The sequence below is a fragment of the Vespa velutina genome, chromosome 1 (assembly GCF_912470025.1).
Source record: "Vespa velutina chromosome 1, iVesVel2.1, whole genome shotgun sequence".
In the NCBI taxonomy this organism is placed as follows: Eukaryota; Metazoa; Arthropoda; class Insecta; order Hymenoptera; family Vespidae; genus Vespa; species Vespa velutina.
In genome coordinates, this window is record NC_062188.1 from 15,366,286 (window position 1) to 15,387,378 (window position 21,093).

General features: G+C 33.2%; 2 protein-coding genes across 5 annotated transcripts in view; one reads left to right on the forward strand and one right to left on the reverse strand.

Annotated features, from left to right (window-relative positions):
- The window catches only part of LOC124953572, a 331,352-nt gene that overhangs the window by 169,213 nt on the left and 141,046 nt on the right, over window positions 1-21,093 (reverse strand). For all 4 annotated transcript variants that reach the window (XR_007102265.1, XM_047505123.1, XM_047505115.1 and 1 more), the window contains exon 4: window positions 7,857-7,916. Coding sequence is in view for 3 of the 4 variants with exons in the window: in XM_047505123.1 (XP_047361079.1) it covers window positions 7,857-7,916 (60 nt within the window). In the remaining variant the exon portion in view is untranslated. The remainder of the gene's footprint in view (window positions 1-7,856; window positions 7,917-21,093) is intronic.
- LOC124953844 lies at window positions 13,035-14,600 on the forward strand. The gene is made up of 3 exons (XM_047505841.1): window positions 13,035-13,198; window positions 13,883-13,991; window positions 14,255-14,600. Exons 1-3 carry the CDS (start codon window positions 13,111-13,113, stop codon window positions 14,496-14,498), a joined length of 441 nt encoding a protein of 146 aa, XP_047361797.1. The 5' UTR covers window positions 13,035-13,110; the 3' UTR covers window positions 14,499-14,600.

The following is a 21,093-nucleotide window of genomic DNA, read 5'->3' on the forward strand; positions in this document are numbered from 1 at the left end:
CGAAAAATTAAATATCGACTCTCGTAACAAAATTATACGGTTCAATCTTATTACACATCGATACCTTAAACCGCATCTCCAACGTACGTATAAAAAAGAAACGAGATATAAAAGGAAGGATATAAAATCGCGAGATGGGAAGCAGATGCGTTTAAACGTGGCCATTACGATTCATCGGAGATTGCTCGGAGCGAAGCACTCGAAAAGGGCGATCGTTTGACAGAGCGTGTAATCTCCGAATCGAATATTCCTCGCTTGTACTAAGCTTTTGCAGAAAACGGATGACTTTTAATCGAAGTCACAAACGACAACTAAAATAATAATAACAACAACAACAACAACAACAACAACAACAACAACAACAACAATGATAATAATAAAGATAACAAACAAATAAAAACAAAAACAAGAAAAAAGAAATTAAGAGGACGTATATCCGAATTGAAATATATCACGTAGAATATTTTATTTATTAAAATAAAACAATACGACATTGCTGCGATAACAAAGGATCGTCCATACAGGTGTTTACTTGATAAGTAGCGAACGACAAACCGAAGATATAATATGAATATACGAAAATCGTTCGATAAGAGAAAATTAAATAAAAAATTAAATAGGATTGAAAGGTGCAATAAAAAATATCGAGTATATATTTATTTTCATCACGTCATTTTAGACGAGACAACCTTTCGAAATTTCGAAAAAAAAAATATTGCGAGTAATGATTTATAGATCTAATCGTTAAATACATCCTACGTCGAAAGAGAACTCGATCACTTTCAATATTCTTCCAATTCTTAAACATCCATGTAATCCTCAAAATATATATAAGTACATGTACATACAGGTATATATATATATCAGTTTATGTATTCGTCGTTCTATTCATGTCGTATCGAAAACGTAATAAGTAGGATCTCTATAAAAATACGCTTGAAGAATCGTCGATCTATCGTTTCGAATAGATCGTAAACAGAATATCTTGCATTTTATCATCAACTACTCGGCGTAAAACGAGCGACGTTGCATTCGTTCGTACGCCCGACGATTCTGTTTGTCCTTCCACGCCGAGATACGATCGAAGACCATTTCGAGCGTAAAAGTCAGGAAACTAAAGAGTTAGGATGATAGAACGGTACGATTTATAGGCGTGACTCGTAGAAAGCCCGTTCGAGAGCCATTCTCATCGCCGACAAATATGCGAACTTTTCTTTTAACGCGTAACGCGCGAAAGCTTTCGAACAATGGCCGACCAGCGACAACACCAGAGAAAAGATAACGACCGATTCTAAAAAAAAAAAAAAAACCTTCTTGCCGAAGGGATATTCGTCACGCGAATGTTTCCGAGCGAACATTTTTCACTCAATGATCGTTCTTTTTCATAAGTCCCTTTATTATTATTATCATATTTCTTCTTTCATACTATTTACGAGAGTTCAGAGTAAAGTCCAGAGTAATTTATATTATCGTTGGATTATAATCGTAATATTTCATTGCTCTGATGTAACTAAATATAAAAAAAAAAAAAAAAAATTAAAAAAAGAAAAACGAAAAAGAAGCATCGATCGTATCTCGATATCAACATTTTCATCGTTGTTGAAAATACCTAAAGTTCGTGGGATTCGTTTTTATTATCAATAAGTTACTTGATCAGTAACAATTTTTAAATCAATACTTATCTATTTCGGAGAGACTGCAGGAATATGTTCAAAAAAAAAAAAAAAAAGAAAAAAAAAAAAAGAAAAAGAAAAGGAAAGAAAAAGAGAAAGAAAAAATAGAAAAGAAAAGGGGAAAAAAGAAGATTAAAAAAATAGATATGCAAAGTTAACCGAGATATCGGTGATACAAACAGCTTCCGCAGTGGAAAAGACGGTAATAATATCTTCGTTCAGAATCGAGGCTTAAAGAGTCGAATGCGAATGGTTTCATAGATAAATAGAAGAGAAGTAGAAGAAAGAGAAGGAGGAGAAGGAGAAGAAGGAGAAAGAGAAGGATGAGGTAGGGTAGGTGTCGCGAGGCAGCCGATGATATCATTGGAGTGCGACACTGGAATAGAAAGCGAGCGCTCGCTTCCGGCTTGGCTCCAGCCATTTCGACTAGAGATTATGCAAATCCGGGAGAACTCCCCGATGAGTATGGTCGACACAGGGAAGAACGCAAGAGCGAAGATAGCTTTGTAGAGTTTCTATAGTATGCTACTGCTACTACTGCTTCTGCTTCTGCTTCTGCTTCTGCTTCTGCTTCTACTTGTAACGTGCTAGAACGATATCTTTCCTTGATCTCGAGGACAACAACTACGAAGGACTTTGGGCAAAGGAATTGTTCGAGGATCCCATTCACGATAGGTGACATTTTATTTTAATTACTTCTTGAAAGAATAAAGATTCTATCCAACAGACATAAAAGCATAATCAATCGATCTTGTTGAAGTTGTCCTTTTTTTCTTCCTTCCTTTTTCTTTCTTTCTCTCTTTTTTCTTCTTTTCTTTTTTTTTTTTTTTTTTTTTTTTTTGAACGTGTCATAATCCAATTTTTGTTTGTTTGTTTGATAAAGAAACTCATGTAAATTACAAATCTATAATGTACCGAGTAGGACTTATACTTAGATCAAAAATTAATCTTACGAAGCCATAGTTAATTTTTGTACCAAAATGAAAATTGAGATAAGACGAGAGTACGTGGGAATTCGAAGTTTGATGACTCTTGGAGAAGATTAAAAATAATTTTACATTTTCGATTTATCGATTCGATATTATCGATCATAGAAATTCGATCGATATAGTATACGATATCGACACATCATTGGCTAACGAACTATTGCACGACTACTACTAATTGCAACGGGTTGTTCTCGAGCAACAACAATGTTTCAAGCGCGGTCGTGGTCGACGTTTTCACGTGAGTTTCACATACACCTAGATTCACATGTACACATGCCATTTCGATGCTTCTGTGTAGTACATTTCCGGCGCGTAGAACCAACCAATATATGACGTGCTTTCGGACTCGATTTATCACTTAACCGTAGCATCGAGTCTCGGCGTAACTGCGACAAGGCTAGTTATTCGTAATTACTCGCGTCATGGAGAGCCTGCTCGTTTCTCAAAGTAGATAGATGAACGAACGAACGTCGAGTCGTTCATTAAACTCCTCTCCGACTCGCTTTCGTAGACGTTAGAGAGCTTATCCTAATGTATAAAGTTAAATATTCAACTATTTCCATCATAATCACTTGAATAAAAAATTAACAAATATTTTCCAACGAATGTTCAAAAAAAACAAACAAAAAAAAAAAAAAAAGAAAGGAAAGAATTTCAATATTATTCGTCAAATTAAATCATCTATCATCTTCTTTTGTTTGCCCGTAGAAATTCTTCGAGGAAGGAAGAATCGAGGAACACCTTCGAAAATGGAGCGTTAAACGGTAGCGATCATCGAGGGAAGATAGATCCTATTACTGAGTTTGCATATGGCGCACGATCGAGAGAAGAGGGTAGTTTCTCCATCCATCTCCTCGATCGTCTTTACCGCAACCTCCCTCGCCACGTTCTCACGCTACACCCCTTGGGTCCTCTCACCCTTTCATTCTCTCTCTCTGTCTCTCTCTCTCTCTCTCTCTTTCTCTCTCTCCTCCTCTTTCTCTCTCTCTCTCTCTCTCTCTCTCTCTCTCTCTCTCTATCTATCTCACTTTCTCAATCGATGCCACAGTATGCGCAGCACATTGTAATCTATGAGCTTGGTAGCACCGAGCCAGCCGTTGGCAACGATGATATCAAATGCAGTGATCGAAGCTCTGCTCGTGCCATAACCCCCAAGCCGTTTCCTAACGATAGTTCCCGCGAAATCATCACCCACATCATCCTCGAGTTCCTCTTCGTTTTGCGTGAAATCAATGCAAACTGAAATTATCTTCGGAATAATTCTCGAAACTTATAGTTTTTCTCCAAAATATTTTTCCAGCTGCCGATAATGTATGTACGTTGGCATAATCAACATGACGATATATAGATGATAAAAATGTAGAAAATTATAGTTCCGTAACTGTTATTAATATTAGAAAGAAAAAAAAAAAAGCTCAATGAAAATATCCTGACGGCTCTATCGATCTTCGTTTCTTATCTTCTCTCAACTCGTAACCTTTGGTCTATCCATCATCCATCATCGTAATATTACTCTTCCGTTTCGCATTTTCACGGTTAATAGAAAAATTCTGACACTTACTATTAGTGAAACATACTTGAATATCTTGATATTCCTAACTTCGTTAATTCTAATGTTATCGAATGATTAAAATATTATCACGTTTCTTTCAATAAAATTATAACAAAATATATAAGATATTATTCTTTTGAAAAGGGACAGTCACATTCTGATTCGAGTTATAGTCTATCAAAAACCACACCTTGCTATTACGTTAGACGATGGAACCTTATCTCATATGGGTGAGCTTATCAGTCTTCACCCTTTCCTTCCTTTCTTCGTATCTCCGTGAAAACAAAGGCGTTTTGTTTAGACCCAGCAAAGCAAACACTTCTGCTCGCTAAGCGAGTCCAATTTTAGGAAATGTGGTACGACTTGTCGGCTTATCCAAACCAACTCGATTCGCATCATAAAGGAAGCATTCGACATTACGGTTATACTATTGTTATCGTTAGACGAATTTCTCTGCTGCATTTACCCTACGGGATATTTTTATTTATTTTTTCTTTTTTTCTTTTTTTTCTTTTGTTTATCATAATGCGAAATAATCTTGCTCGAAACAATATCGGTTGCAATAATGACAAAAAATTCATGTGACGCGCCAGAGAAAAAGAGAGAGAGTGATTTCTATAAAGATAAAAAATTATATAATTTGGAAACGTAATATCACAGTAAATATATAATCTAAATTCTTAGTAAATATACCTTATTCATTAATTTTTAATATTTCAATTGGAACATTTATTACATACATTTTCACAATAAGAAATATAAACACGTTCATTTTGATTTGTACCGGTAAAAAGGTAATAATATTTACCTTCGACAAATATGACGTGAAAATCTTTCATCGAATTCTTTGCCACCCGCTTTCGTATTTCTCTCCTACTCCTTCTTATCCTTTCCCGTCTTTTTTCGGCTTTCTTATTCTCGCCATTCTTCTTTCACAATCCTTTTCCATCCGGATGCCTCGAACCCGAAAGAAGTCTTGCATCTGTCGATTTCCGCTCGCACGATACGCGAGCTACGCTTAAATAACTGTGAGCCTCCTGGCATTCGTTCTCATACGAAAGAAAAGAATTCTTTTTCGTTTCATTTCCTCTCTGAGGGAAAAAATCCTCTCTCCGCATCTTCCTTCCTCAAAGACTCTTTACGAACGAATATAAAAAACTAAAGAAAAAGAGAGTAAAAGAGTAAACTAATGCGATCGAAAGAACACTACGATGAAACCATTCAAAATTCACATTGAAAATAAATAACAAAATATACTGTATAAATTAAGGATTCTGTAAATGACGTATTTCAATGATATCAAAGAAATAATAATATATTTAATAAAATAGATTTTACGAGTCTATATGCGATTTAATGCAATGCCCATAAAAAATGGTTACGACGCTATACAATTCTACAATACAACAAGCAATCCTTTATTCTCGTCCTCCATTTCTTATTATTAAAAAATACTTTTCAGACACATGTATTTCTATATATTCATACTAATATATTAACTAACATCAAAACACGCTTATATGCCGTATGAAAAATATCCTTGACTCATTTATTACATGACACATTTTCATTACTCATTTTATATAGTGATCTTGAAAACATAGTTATCTAAAGATTGTTAATTTGTTAGAATCCTGTAATACGTCACGTATTTCATTTATTTTCTCTGTTATATAGCAAATATATATAAAGAGTATACGTAAATGTATATATGTATGTTCAAAATATATTTCTGATAAAATAAAATCTAAAAAAAAAATATATATATATATAGTCAGAGTACAAAGAGAATTCGTATTTTACGGAAACGATCATTTTTCTACAATTTTTGAAATATATATACTTTTTTGTTAAATATTGACTTTCATCGTTTTATCGTATGTTTCGGTGCAGTTATTCGAGAAAAGAATCGAACTTTATTTGTTCTATGGTAATATTCCAGAGAATGTTAACAAATATCGGTTGGTTCCATATTAATCGAGTTGTGCGGTACCCTGCAATCGCCGTCATGCTTGTTCTTCCATTACGTTAAACGCATCACGGTAAAATCTCTTGCGAGGCATGTTACACGGTTACAACAGTAATCATATTGGTGTATGGGTTCATTTTCTGTAGCGATCTCACGTCAATGATTGTGAAACTCGTTCGTCTCTCCAACTAAACTATGTTCATCGTACTTCTCCCCGACTTCATTCTACATCGATATGTATCAAATATATTTATGAAATACTATCTTGGAAACTTGAGATAATATACGCAGATCACGTTTACCTCGATTTTCGACTCGCGTTGTCATTATACGTTTTGTTGCATTTTATTTAGCACGTAAAGAAAATTCTTTTTCCTATTTTCTTGTTTTTTTTTCTTTTCCTTTTGTTATTGCTTTGATCAAAAGAAAACAAGAAAATAATTATTAAGCAAAATTATGTATCAAAGTTATCGATTATTAACGATTCAATTTAACGTTAAAAGTATCACGAAAAAAAAAAAAACATAAAGCTATAACGATGTTTTAATTTTAACGCGAATAGGATTAAATCGGTTATCAAAAATATCCTCACTCTTCGGATGAAGAATCACCTACATTATAAATGTGCCTCACCATCGAAATACCTTAATTCTTTTCTTTTATTTTTAAAAACCATCAAAATATTAGCTAGGGTACGGGGCGCAATTAATTTTACAATGTAACGGACTTGACGGCACATAAAAGCTGTTGTGCCGTGTGTATACAATGAAAATATCGACGAAACCGTGATTAATTAGCTACAAGGTACGCATGGGACGTTGTTAACGTTCACCAGAAACGATTATTCATAGCGGAATAATCATCATCGTTATTATAATACAAGAAGCGTATTTAGCTTTCGACGAAACTTTCTTTCGACCGAAATTTACGTCGGTCGCTTCCAATTAAATTAGCTTTCCTTTTGACCGTTATGATAATATTATTCTTTATGACGAAATAACGTGATCATTTCTTAACGAGAGAAAAAGAGAAAGAGATGGAGAGTTAGGATTCCCGATAGTTAAAAATTTTCAAGTTTATACCATATCTACTGATAAGCTTTTGACAAAGGAAGATCTTAATTTTTAAAATGAAAATGCACCCTCGTCTAGTTCTTTTACGATTATAAATTAGGAGAAAGGGAAGAGCTGAATTTACAGTAATTTCGACATTAAAGATCACGTAGAAAAGGGAGTGAAAGTTCTTCATCGCAGAAGGGTAGACTTTTCTGTGGCTGTTACTTTTAATTAGACCGACTGGTCTATCTTACGGTTAGTGAGCACAACAGCGACTTAGCAGCAATTTTTACTCATTAAACAAGAAAAAGATCCCATGAGATTTTTCCTTCTCTATCCCGTAACAGGCAAACATCTGCACCGTGTTAAGATATTCCATCCCTCTCTATCTCTGTATATTTCTCATTGAATGGAAAAAGTTATATAGATCGATTAAGATATCATCCCAAGAGATTTAAGATTAATCTCGATTTCGAATTAAGAGAACAACTTGAACGAATCAAAATGAACTGTAGAGGTATTATACAGGAAATAAAGAGATATAAGAAAATACGAAAGAGAAAAAAGGAAAGTAAAAAAAAAAAAAGAAGAAAAAAAAAAAAAAAAGAAACTACTCACCCTTCGACTGTTGCCATCCTTCGGATTCAGGTCCGAGGCGACTGTCCCGAAAATCGTCGGCTGAAATAATAAAATATAATAATTCAATTTCAACACAATGTAAATTATAAACATTATCTGGACCTTCGTCTTCGTAATTTTACGACTTATATCTAAGTACACGTATATGTAAACGTGTACTTGGAAATTTCAAATAATAAATGTTCACAAGGCATAAGATAGGAGTGGTGCAGTCGTCGCTACGTAGAAACCGTACCGTAAAAATAATCTCTCGAGTGGCTCGGGGCAAGTTCGCTTTGCTTATTACTCGCGTGTAATTCCGTGAATCGTTATACTGCACGGCGGCTGGCCATACCGTACAATTAAATCTACCGGTGCATTTTTGTGTACTTATTCCACGTACATTATATGTATATATAAACAATTCTTATATATATGTATATATATATACACCCATGTTTAAGTGCGCACGCACGTATACTCATACGTGCTATGTATTTATATATACGTGGAATATTACCGTCTTATCCGTTGCACTTTATTGCTTCGTCGATTTAATCGAGCAAGTCGATATAATTTCACGGATAACACGAGAAGTTAAAGTCACATACGAAACGTCGCTCGTGATAAATTCTACGGGAACATATATAGCTAGCTTTATATTATGACGATTCGATGTACAAGTAGAAAGACGACGATAGTAACGCCACGAAGAAAACTTTAAGATTTTCTTCATCATCGTATGTTCGCAATGTATCCCAAGAGTATCTGACCTGACTTATCTCTGCAAGTAGAAAAATAATTTTCAGAGAAACTTCGTGCGCATGTTTCGAAAAAGTAAACGTAAGACAGGATGTAACAGATAAGTCGAAAAGAATTTTTCACGAGAATTCTACCGATATAAGATTTAAGTTTTACTTCGAAATAAAAAATTCATTTCTCGTTTTCTTTTTTTTTCTTTTTTTTTTCTTTTTTTTTTCTCTTTTTTTTATCATTTTAACTCTACACAATCTTTTTCGATATAACTAATTTAGAAATCCTTGACAATTTTTGATATAATATCATATTTATCTCACGTGATTAAATGATCAACACTATAATTTAATTAGCAAATAACTCGGATTTACTCGTTTTATCTCTTATATATAATTTAAGATGATAGCCTTCTTATATTTCTTATAGTTATAATTCTTATAGTTTCTGAACGTAAGTTCTTTCTTTATCCAAGGTAAGTAAATTAATTTACCAATTAAATTTCATAGAAATACTGAAATATTAGCGACTTAAGAATTATATTATAAAGAATTTTATTATATTAAATAGAGCATTACAATCGAACAGAGCGTTACAACTAAAATAATTTTATATTTCTTATCTATTTGTATTAATGCTCGTTAAGGACCGTCAAGAACAATGCTCTTGAGTCATTCTTTCAATTCTTTTTATTTTCTTAAATTTTCAGTTCGACTACGTCTCAACAGAAACAATGTCAAAGTTTTTGAAATTTTTCAGCAAAATTTAACTATTTATCGTTAATTTTACACGAAATCGTTATTCTTCTAACGCGTGTTTATACCAATAATTAAATATCCATTAAATGTTATAGATATAAAAAATAATTATTATTTTTATTCATTATTTATTCATTATTTATTATTATTATTTTTATTATTATTATTATTATTATTATTATTACTATTATTATTATTATTATTATTATTATTATTACTATTATTACCGATTATATTGTAAAACATAAAATAAATACGATTTCTGTTCCAACTCATTACAGAGCTAAACATATAATAATGATCGCCTCATATATATGGAATGATGGGTACAATTCTAATAAAATATTAATATTCCACTGATTCGATTTATTTTATACGACCAAATTTCGAAATCGTAATATTCATGCACGATAAGTAATTAAGATCGGTTTTGTTCGTTAAGATAAATTTAAAAAATCAAGTTATAAAATTTCAGAAAAAAATAAATAATAATTGTAGTAATTTTTGAACAGGATACAAAATTTATTTTTTACGTAAAGTTATTCATTTTGAATGAAAAACGATATTAACCGATAAACCGATGGAGATTTTAAAATGGTAAATGATGGATGTATGCAATTTATTTTGATTAAAAATAATATCTTTGAGACAAGGATAGGAAATTTTTGATAAATTAATGTATCGTAAAATAAAAAATTCGAACGTAGAATGTCCTCTTTTTTTTTTTTTTTTTTTTTTTTTTTTTAGTAATAGTAGAAAACAAAAATAACTTATTTATGCCTTCATCAGAAGAGAAGAGAAAACTTCGTGACGAGTTAACTCGTCATCTTCGGTTAACAGGTTAAAAATCGATCATGTCGATTTTTAAATTTCGAACTTGCGTTCTCGTTGTTGCCATTGTCGTCGTCATCGTCGTCGTCACCTTCATTGTCGTCGTCGTCGTCGTCGTCATTGTCGTGATCGTCATGATAGTAGCAAGACAAATTGCAAGGTGTTTGTGTGCGAGCTATAAATCGACCCCCTCCCCCACACGGTCTTTATGATCGATATATGTAACATTCTTCGAGTATACAACAAACGTTTCCCGGGCAAGATGGTCACGATCCAACGTAAGAACCTCTTCGCGAGCTGCTTGTTTCTTTTGGTACACTCCTTCATCCTAGCTGTCTCTGGATCGTATGGTAAGTGATATATATATATATATATATATATGTGTGTGTGTGTGTGTGTGTATGTGTGTGTGTTTATTATATATATTATATAAAAATGAAAAAAAGAATGTCAAGTCAAGAATAAATCATCAGCCAGTGATATAATTCCATGAAAAATTCTCTAAGCTGGTGGTATCGCGATGTTTCGAAGAGGAAAGAGAAAAAAAGAGAAAAAAAGAAAAAAGAAAAAGAAAGAAAAGAAAAATGAAAAAGGAATGCGCGAAAAGCTCGATCGCAGGTGTTACTAAGTCTGTTGCGTGGTTTTAATGTATTCGGAACGGGAAAATTTATGGGATGGTTGGGATTAAAAGGAAGGACAATGGCACGATATTTTTGGTTTTCTCGATGACAGCGCTCTCATAAAGCAAGTATTTTCGAAACTCTTAATGTTACTGATAAACGAGCGACCAGCTTAGAAACCAGACAGTCCAATCTATTATCGCATTATTCATAATTAACCGTAGTAAGAGAGTAATATTGTGTCATTACGATGGAAATAAGCTAGCAATATTTTCCTTTAGTTCAGATTATTTATGAGAATTTGTTTCTGAACAATACTCAACCTCTTTAGTTTCGATTAAACGAACGTACACTGATTAAAGTCGATAGATTTCGAAGTTCTCGTAAACACGTTGAAAATATTCTTTCGCTTTTCGTTCGACCGTTAATAGAAATATTTATACGCATAATAAATAATATTCATATACGGATTGAATTTAAATAATCGCGATAACGAAAAGCCGATATATAAAATCAGACCGTGTGTTCCTTTGAAAGATCACGTGTTTACGAAGGCGTGCAATTATGTTATGTCTCAGGAATATTACGACGAATCTTAGTAATATAAATTATGATATAACGGGTAAATGGGCAGCGTTATCGTACATCGGGCGAACGAGAAAAAAAAAGAGAGAGAGAGAGAGAGAGAGAGAAAGAGAGAAAAGGAACAATAGAGATAGAGAAAAATAAACTAATCGATACGGTGTAATCAGTGAAGGCGAAATCCACGCTGAATTGCTTTACTTCTTATCTTTATACACACTTGGACGGATCGGCCAGTAAGACTTCTGCTTACAAAAAAAAGAAAGGAAAGATAAAAAAAAAACAAAAAAAAAAAAGAGAGAGAGAGAGAAGAAATACAAAAAGAAGGGAAACAAATGTTATCCTACATTGTCTTCATCAAAATCAATATCTCGTATATCCTAGCAATACGTACGATTTAGTTTTATTGTCGTTGAAAGGTTCGAAAATATTTGCGACATCGGGTTACTCGATCAAACAAAAACGTTCCATTAAATGATCGATAATTTTAACAAAGTGTGCATACTATTCGAACGATCGTTTAGTTTGACTTCGTTTATTTTCAAATGATTCGTAAATTTCCTTAACGAATGAGAATTTTTATTATTCGTGAGTTTTAATCGCCAGATAAAATTTTAATCCCTGTTTTAAGAATGTAATATAATTGTTGGCGCGTTATTAATCGGTCCGTTCTGCTATAAATTACGATAGCGAAGAAGGTAAGCGACGATCCAACTTCCTGAATAGTTAATTGCGCGTGGGCGGAATAATTAAGTTTCGTTCTTATCGCGTGACGTACTAAAATATACCCTTGAAAATCAGTACTTTCCCATCGGGGAATGCAGCGATTTCCCTTAATCATGATACATGTTGGTGGATTGACTTTATTAAGCGTTGCGAAAGATATTAATAGCTTATAGCCTTCTAATTTTCTCGAGTTTTCAGCATGATGATATTTCAATTAAATCTCAATTTATGAAAATATCATATTAACATTAGGATTAATCCTACAGTTGTCTGTCTTTCTTTCTTCCTTTCTTTCGTTCTTTTTTTTTTTTTTTTCTTTTTTCTAGATATATTCTAGTCTAATGAGAACGCAGTCAACTATAAATATACTGAATACGAAAGAAAAGAAAGGGATAGGGTTAAGAGCAGGGATCGAGGAGAGAGAAGGTAAATGGTACGTGTTAGTACAAGGTCCTCTCGTAACAGTTACTGCGCTTTTATCTATTCAATTACCGTTCGTGTTTCGGTGACAATTAAATATCGTTAAATTGCCACTCTCTCTCTCTCTCTCTCTCGCTCTCCCTTTCTTTCTTTCTCTCTCTCTCTCTCTCTCTTTCTCTTTCTCTCTCTCTCTCTCTCTCTCTCTCTCTCTCTCTCTCTCTCTCTCTCTCTCTCTCTCTCTCTCTCTCTCTCTCTCTCTCTCTCTCTCTCTCTCTCTCTCTCTCTCTCTCTCTCTCTCTCTCTCTCTCTCTCTCTCTCTCTCTCTCTCTCTCTCTCTCTCTCTCTCTCTCTCTCTCTCTCTCTCTCTCTCTCTCTCTCTCTCTCTCTCTCTCTCTCTCTCTCTCTCTCTCTCTCTCTTTGACCAGCCCTCCTTGTAGCGATTGCGATCGCCATAGTCGCGGACAGAGATTCCAAACGAGAATAGCCAGTCGATTGCAAGCTCGCGGGCAAATCGTTTCGACGGACATTTACGAGCTAACACATGATTCCCAGGCTCGTACGTAAATGCTACTACGATGCTTGCACTTCCAACAACGCCAGTCCACCGACAACACAACGGCCGAGCTAACTACGCGAGCACGCGCACCGCAAAGTACGTTCGTGTCGTTCGACTAGACGATCACTCAACGATTTGCGAACGTGTAACGAGTACCCTTTGAAAACAGAGAGACCAGATAGATGGATAGATAGATAGATAGATGGATAGATAGATAGATAGATAGATAGATAGATAGGATATATAGTATTCTCTTACGAACTTACGAACGAGAACGATAGTCATGCTTTTAATCCTTTTACTATCTTTAAACGAGCATCGAAGCGAAAAATCTAACGACGAAGTTATCTGCCAATGAAATTTTCCGAATTTCGTAGATTTACGTACCGAAGAAATTCGGATTGAATTTTCCGTTTGACGCCAAGTTCAGCGTAAGTTTTAATCTTGTAGACTAAGAGGAACGCGATCGCATGACACATGATCCATTAAGTGGCTCCCTTTGATAGGGATACTACAAGCAGAGCACACGTACCGCTCGTAAATCTTCTCCCTTGTCTCTTTTTCACTCTCTCTCTCTCTCTCTCTCTCTCTCTCTCTCTCTCTCTCTCTCTCTCTCTTTCTGTTCCTCTTTATCTCTCTTTCTGTCCTCACTCTTCACTGAATTATTCCATACTCTCTTTGCTCTGTACGAAAGCTTGCTTAATCGGTCTTCCTTTTCAACCTCTCTTCTAATCACCCTCCTATTAGAGGGTCACGCGTTTTATACTTTTTTATTTACAGATAATTCCGTTTCCGGGTTGTTCGTGAATGAACTCGAATCAGAAAAACAAGACACCGAATGGTTAACGAATCACCAAGAGGATTTACTGAAAGGGAATTATGTTACAAGGTAGTAATTACGTTAATATAAATAACTGAATTCGCTTTCTCTTCTTTGCATTTTATCATTTTCAACAGTCCTAATTCGAACTTTTTTTTTTTCATTATCGTCAGGCCGAGTTTAAAAGGCTGCCTTTTATTAAAGAATTTTATTTTTTAAAAGCGTATGAACAATCGAAAAATTCGATTGGATAAATATATACGAAAGAAAGTATAAAAGCGTATATATATATATATATATATAGAATGTATATATTATCGAAATTGCAACAGGAGAAGAAAGTCAAGGTCGACATTGGAGGAAAATTCAGAAGGAGAGAAGACCGAGGAGACAAGTCCAAAGATACGAAGAAAATGGAAGCCGCGAAGAAAAAGAAAATTCAAGAGATCCCTACTTCCTGAAAGCATTGAGAACGCGACTAGTACCATCAATAGCATCGAGGACTCCTCCGATGTGGTAAAGTCACGAAAGTGCATTTGTCCGTGGAAATGTCCAAGTAAAGAAGAGAAAAGATAAAAATCGAAAGGGATAGCTTCCAAACCTTTTCTCCTTTCGAGATTTCGAGCTTCTTTTCTTTTTCTTTTTTTTCATTTTCTTTGTTTTTTTTTTCTTCCTTATTTTCCACAATATATCGGTCCGGTCGAATAGGCGTAAAAAAAAAAAAAATAAATAAATAAATAAAAACAAAAAGAAAAAAGAATTTACTTAATTATCGTTCTTTTCAATTTTAGATAAATAATGCGACTACGATAAAAGCCGACGGGGAAGAAGAGTCTTTAAAAGTGGCAAGTTCGAAGGAAAAACTGAAAAATAATGGTTCGACGGATGAGACGTATCTTAAACCAGAAAATAGGTCATCGAAGGAAAACGATGGAAAGATGGGATTTCGTAGTTTGATACCACGACTTCCTGTAAACATGAACGTTGTGGCAGAATTTCAGAAACGTATTATCGGAACGGATCTTATAACACTGATAAGGCAATTTGTTAAAGAAATTTTGCATAGAGTTGATTATCATCTTCACTACCGGAGAACGAATATGACAGACAAAGAGGAAAAAAACCAATTTAAGAAAATGGACAAAGACAAGTTGAATGTGACAAAACAAGAAAATGAGAAGGGCAAGGAGGAAAAGAAAGAGAAGGAGAAAAAGGAGAAGGAGAAGGAGGAGAAAGAGAAGGAGAAAAAGGAGGAGGAGAAGAAGGAGAAAAAGAAGGAAAAAGAGGAGAAGGAGAAGGAGGGGAATAAGGAGGAAGTTGAAAAGAAGGACGAAAAGAAAAATAAGAAGCAAGAGAATAAGGATGAGAAAAAAGAGAAAAAAGAGGAGGATGAGAAGAAGAAGGATGAGAAGAAGGAGAAGGATGAGAAAAAGGGAAAAGATGAGAAAAAGGAGAAAGGTGAGAAAAAAGGGGAGAAGAAAAAAGAGGATGAGGATAATAATGATGATTTCAAAAAATCCAAAGAAGATGATAGAATTACGTCGATCATTTCTTCTTCGGACATAAAATTGTTTCAAATTATTCCCGACGTGTTTCTACCAACAATAAAGGACATCATTGAAAATAAAATCTTTCCATGGAAGGCACTGGCATCGAAACAATATATAATGGAAGTCTCGAAGGAGAGAGGAGCATATAAGAAACAAACCACGAAGGAGACCAAATCCAAGGTGAGTCTTTTTTATGTCAGTGATCCTAACGACCAAAAAACAGATGACAAGGAACAGTTGGAAAATCTTTCGAACTTGAATGATTTGAAAAACGAATCGGAAAATCACGAGGAAAATAATAATGACAAACTTTGTGAATTGATCCAAAAAAATATCGATGCACTCAAAAAGAATGACAACGATGAAAATGCCGTCTATGATTTTATCATTATTATTAACTAAGATTTTAAATCTTTGGTTTTACCTACCTGGTTTAAAATCGATCCGATATTTTCGATAACGTTCTTTAATATTTTTCATTAAATAATATATATATATATATATATATATATATATATATAAGTCCTGAATAAATTCTTAAATATAAACAAACTAATGCTCTCTTTATTCGTTCTTCATTATCTCTTCCATTTTCCAATAAATAAAAAAAAAGATTATAACGATCGCCGATTAATGAATAATCGTATCTAGGAACATTTAATTTTTCACTTCCCTTTGTTATTTTCTTTAACAATAATTGGAACTGGTTATCCGCATTATCGCCACTATCGCGACTTGGTCGTACATCGAAAAATCTCCCATTCTTTTCTTCCTTTTCTATCGTCGATTTACTCCACGATAGCTACTTCTTGTAATCGTTGCTCAGTTCAACGAGGGGACATAAAAGCAAAAGATCTTCTTGGGTAAGAACAGGCTGGGAATAAAACTTTGTTCTGGCCAGGATAAGCCGCGAAAAGGATCGTTCCTATGGTTGGAATCCTTTGAGACAGCGATAAATCCGCACGTAATACAAAAAAGTAACTGAGATCTAGCCAAAAGAGCTCGATAAATCGTAAATTAAGTAGTATTATTTCGGTTACCTTTAAAACGGTTAAAATCCGACGTGTATAAATCTTGAAATAATGTTCTTATATATATACATACATAAGAAACAGAAAAAAAGAAAAACAAAAAAATATAAAATTCGAGTATGATGATGAATTGTATTAAATATGTTACGGGAAATTCATTTATCATAGCTTGAACAGATTCGAAGTTAAAGTGAGATCCCAAATGTGAAGAATCAGGATTCAAACGTAATTGATTTTCGCGAAGGAGTCGTAAAAGACTGTCGTAGAATTTCCTTCTTGAAATCATTTAATTTTCTTTTAGATATCGTAACCAAACCTTTTCTTATTCGAATAATGCGTATTATGAATTTATGCGTCAGGGTTTTGATCTTCCAACGTCTTCGCAATCGAATTGAATTTATTTACGATCGAAATTTATAACCCAACTTAATAGCAACGATACGTTCGTATAATTCATAATTTATTACAATAGTCATTTGATTATCATTTATGTTTCATAAATTGTAATGTATTTTGAATCGACGAATTTTCGCTATCTATTATTAAATGATCTCACATTAAAGAATATACTGGAGGCTTATTTTTTTTCTTTTTTTTTTCGTAAGAAAATATCATATATTGGAAAGAATAATACAATTACATAAACCAATTAGAATTTGTAATGGACGAATTAAACAATGATGATAAACGAATCCACATGGATCCGAATGGAATAACACAGGTATAAGTACTGTTTTCGAATTATTTTCATATCAGTGTTAATAAAACCACGTTTTTTTTTCTTTTTTAAATATTCAATAGATCGAATATTATTTTATCGTTCAACGAGATGAATATTCAGCAATGGTAGAAATAACGAGTGAAAATTGTTTGACTCGTGAAAATTCAAACATTTCTAAAATAACAAAGTCTTTAAAGAGATAGATAATATTAGAAAGCTAATATTATCTAAGTTTTATTAACCATACGTTAAATACCACAATGTATAAATTGGCTAATTGTTCATACAAAAACAAAAAACCTTTTTGAACTCGTCGAATAAAAGGATAATCAAGTGATAAGAACGGAAAATAGAAGCGAGAGGGAAAAAACGATTGGAAGGGGATTGGGAGTGGAGGATGAAAAAAAAAAAAAAAGGTAGATATAAACGAACCTTTCTGGAAAAAAGAACAATGATTTTTGTACCTACGAAAAACGCTTAAGTCCCTCGCGAGAAATTCTTACTGTCCTGACATTACTTCGATTATAAAATTATTCGAGTCGTTTGGAAATCTCTTTAATTGCATTCTGCCTTAACGAGCAGATATGATACATTCTCTGTTGTCGAGCAAATTATAAAATATTTCTATTGATTTGAATGAGCGATGAAAGAAGAAAAATAAAAAGAAAAAGAAAAAGAATAATCGCAGCTTTGAAACGATTTAAAAAAATAAAGAATAATAATAATAATAATAATAATAGTAATAATAATAATAATAATAATAAAAATATGAAACGTATATTTTAATGCAAATTATGCTTCAGTCAAGTCTCTTTCTCTCGCTCTCGCTCTTTCTCTTTCTCTTTCTCTCTCTCTCTCTCTCTCTCTCTCTCTTAAAGAAATAAAAATATCAAACATTTACTCTCTGACAACAGATTAAACTATTATAATTTATAAATTATATTCCTACTTTTATATCTTTCTTCATGAATTTTTCTCAATCTCTCTCTCTCTCTCTCTCTCTCTCTCTCTCTCTCTCTCTCTCCTCTCCTCTCCTCTCTCGTGTGTATAATGGTAAGTATTTTGAAAAGGATAAAACAGAATGTGAAAGAGAAACAAAGAGAGTAAGAGAAAGGTAATAAGAGAGAGAGAGAGAGAGAGAAAGAGAAGAGTCACTATGAAAAAGAATTTTATCTGGTGGCGCGCAATTTCCGGGGCATTGTATTAAAGCTTTGTGCTTGTCTCTCTTCGCAAATATGTATACAGTTATACATAGATACATAACTGTGAGTGAGCTAGAGTCGCCACCACCAAGGCCGCCCCTGGCGAGGACGATAATAATTATGTCCTACTGGTGCGTCTAGCAATGCCTTGTCCTGTAATTACATCCGACAAACGATCGGACCCCATAACGTACGTCCCATAATGTCACGTCATTACGCCATTATGGTAATGTCCAAGACACAGAGTATAACCTCGTGACACATTCGTCCCCAGATGTATCCAATCGAATCGAAGATAGGAACAACTTCCTTATGTCATTGATCGAATCTCTCTAAAGATTTTCGATTAACTTTCGTCATTCTTTAAATTCTCAAGATACATAGATATATACAACGATATAACGTCATGTTTCTTCTGTTAAGATCAATTAGAACGAACACGAGTGATAGCGTTTGATTATTGTTCAATTCTTTTGAAACATGAATGCATTATATGATTACTCTATAATTGCATTTTATTTATAAACGAAAAATTACATAGTATCAATAGTTAGCCCGTATTACTCATAGGTATTTATGAGTAATCATGGAATATATAATAATCCTATTGAAACTATGTTAATGCAGTGAATATTGTAAATGGACATTTGAACACGTGAAAATTCAGTTACTCGAGAACGACCGAGAGAATAATCGTTCGATCGATCGCAACTAACGTTAAGCGTAATACACATCGTTGATCGATTATTTCATGTACATTCGTTATGGCGAATGTTCGACGTTTGACTGACTCGAGGAACGATGGGACTACGAAATTCCATTGAGTCCACGTGCTCGATTGTATCTCCTGAGTACGCTTATCGTTGCGTGCGAACACATTTATGCGAACGGCATTCGTTAACACAGCTCTTTATCCTTCCACTTTTCGATTCTCAATCATTCCCTTGATAAAGGCTCGAGCTAAGCACAAGGGAGAGAAGATAGAACTGTGGAAAAGAAAGGGATAAATGAAGCGCGGATTGCACGTTGGGGAGCAAGCGGTTAGCCATGAAGAAGCGATTAACTCGAAAAGGATTACTATGGCCTTCGTAAAAACTCCAAGATATTTTTCTCATGTCTAACATAAGCAATATCGATTACTACGAATCATCTTGATTAACGTTTTCACTTGTCGTAAGAATGAGAACGAAAAATCCTTTGATTTTCATCGATCGATCTACTTGTAAACCTTTTAAATCGAAAAGATTTTTAATCGATCAAATCGGCGAATATATGCAATTTATTTCATTAAAAAATAGTAATAATAGTAGAATGAAAACAGAAAGATTTGAATAAATGAATAATTCGTAAAAAGAAGGATTTACTGGTATATCTGATTTTCTTTTTATACAATTCGTTTTAAATTATTACGAATTAATACGTTTTAGAAAAGAAAAGCAATTTTATTTTTACACGATATATTTTCCGTACCACTCTATAAGTAAAGCTTATTTTTTTGTTAAAAAGATCTATTAAAAAATTCAACTTGAACTCTTTTCATATTTTTAATTCATTGTTTCGATTACGTCTTTTTATGTTACATTAAATTACATTCTAAGCATTTACAAAAATAGAATTTCTCTTTTATTATTAATACATTATTTTCTGCAAGGAAAAAAAAAGAATATATATATATGCACATATTTTAAATACGTAATTAATATAAGAAATATTTAATTAAAATTAAATAGTTTGATTCGATGATTCTCATAGGTTCTTTTTTTTTTTTCAAAATAACTTATTACTCGTATCGAGATTGTTCTTTTTTACACGATTTTTTTCTCGAATCAATCTACCTTGTTAATAGAGAATTAGGTGTAAATTTAGAAACAAATGATAGAAATAGAAATTAGAAACAAATGATATATTTATTCTTTCATCACGATACAAAGTAAAATTTTTGCAACGATTTAACTCGTATTTTCTTCGAATATTAAATAATCAAGAATTTTGTGATAAAGAAAAGTAATTCTTAAATTAAAAATTCCAAACGATTAATACTTTACTCACTTACCCAAAGAACGTAACCTATGATGCAAGTAATCAATGCTATCATGATCCCATAAATAGCCGGAAGAGTTTCGTGATTGTACTCCAATTGTTCCATTGTGTCAATGATCGTTGAAAGTATCACTGTTATTTCGATATATTCGACGAAATTTTTCTCGATTTAAGTTTTCATCTTCGAGTTCAACACATATATGTGTCATTGAAAAAAAAAAATCACTCGATAGATTTTCAAAGGAATATTTTCCATAGAAAAAAAAATACAGAACGTTCGTAGCACACAAATAAAGCTTGAAGTTCGAATGAGCTAAACTCGATAAAATTGTTTTCAACGAATGACGGTACTCCTTTTTTTTTTTTCTGTCGAAATTTAACGTTTGCAATTCTCTTCCGAATAAAAGATGAAAAAAAGAAAAGAAAAAAAAAAAGAGAAATTTATATAATGATTGCTTATCGAACGATATTCTCCTTCGCGCAAGATACATTTGAATCACTTAAATTTCTCCAAGAAAACACAATTTTTTTCTTCTACTCTCCTCCGACTTGGTTGCTCCCTTTTCTTTGGAGACAGAAACAATTGGGTAAAAAGGAAAAAAAAGAAAGAAAAAAAAGGAAAAGAAA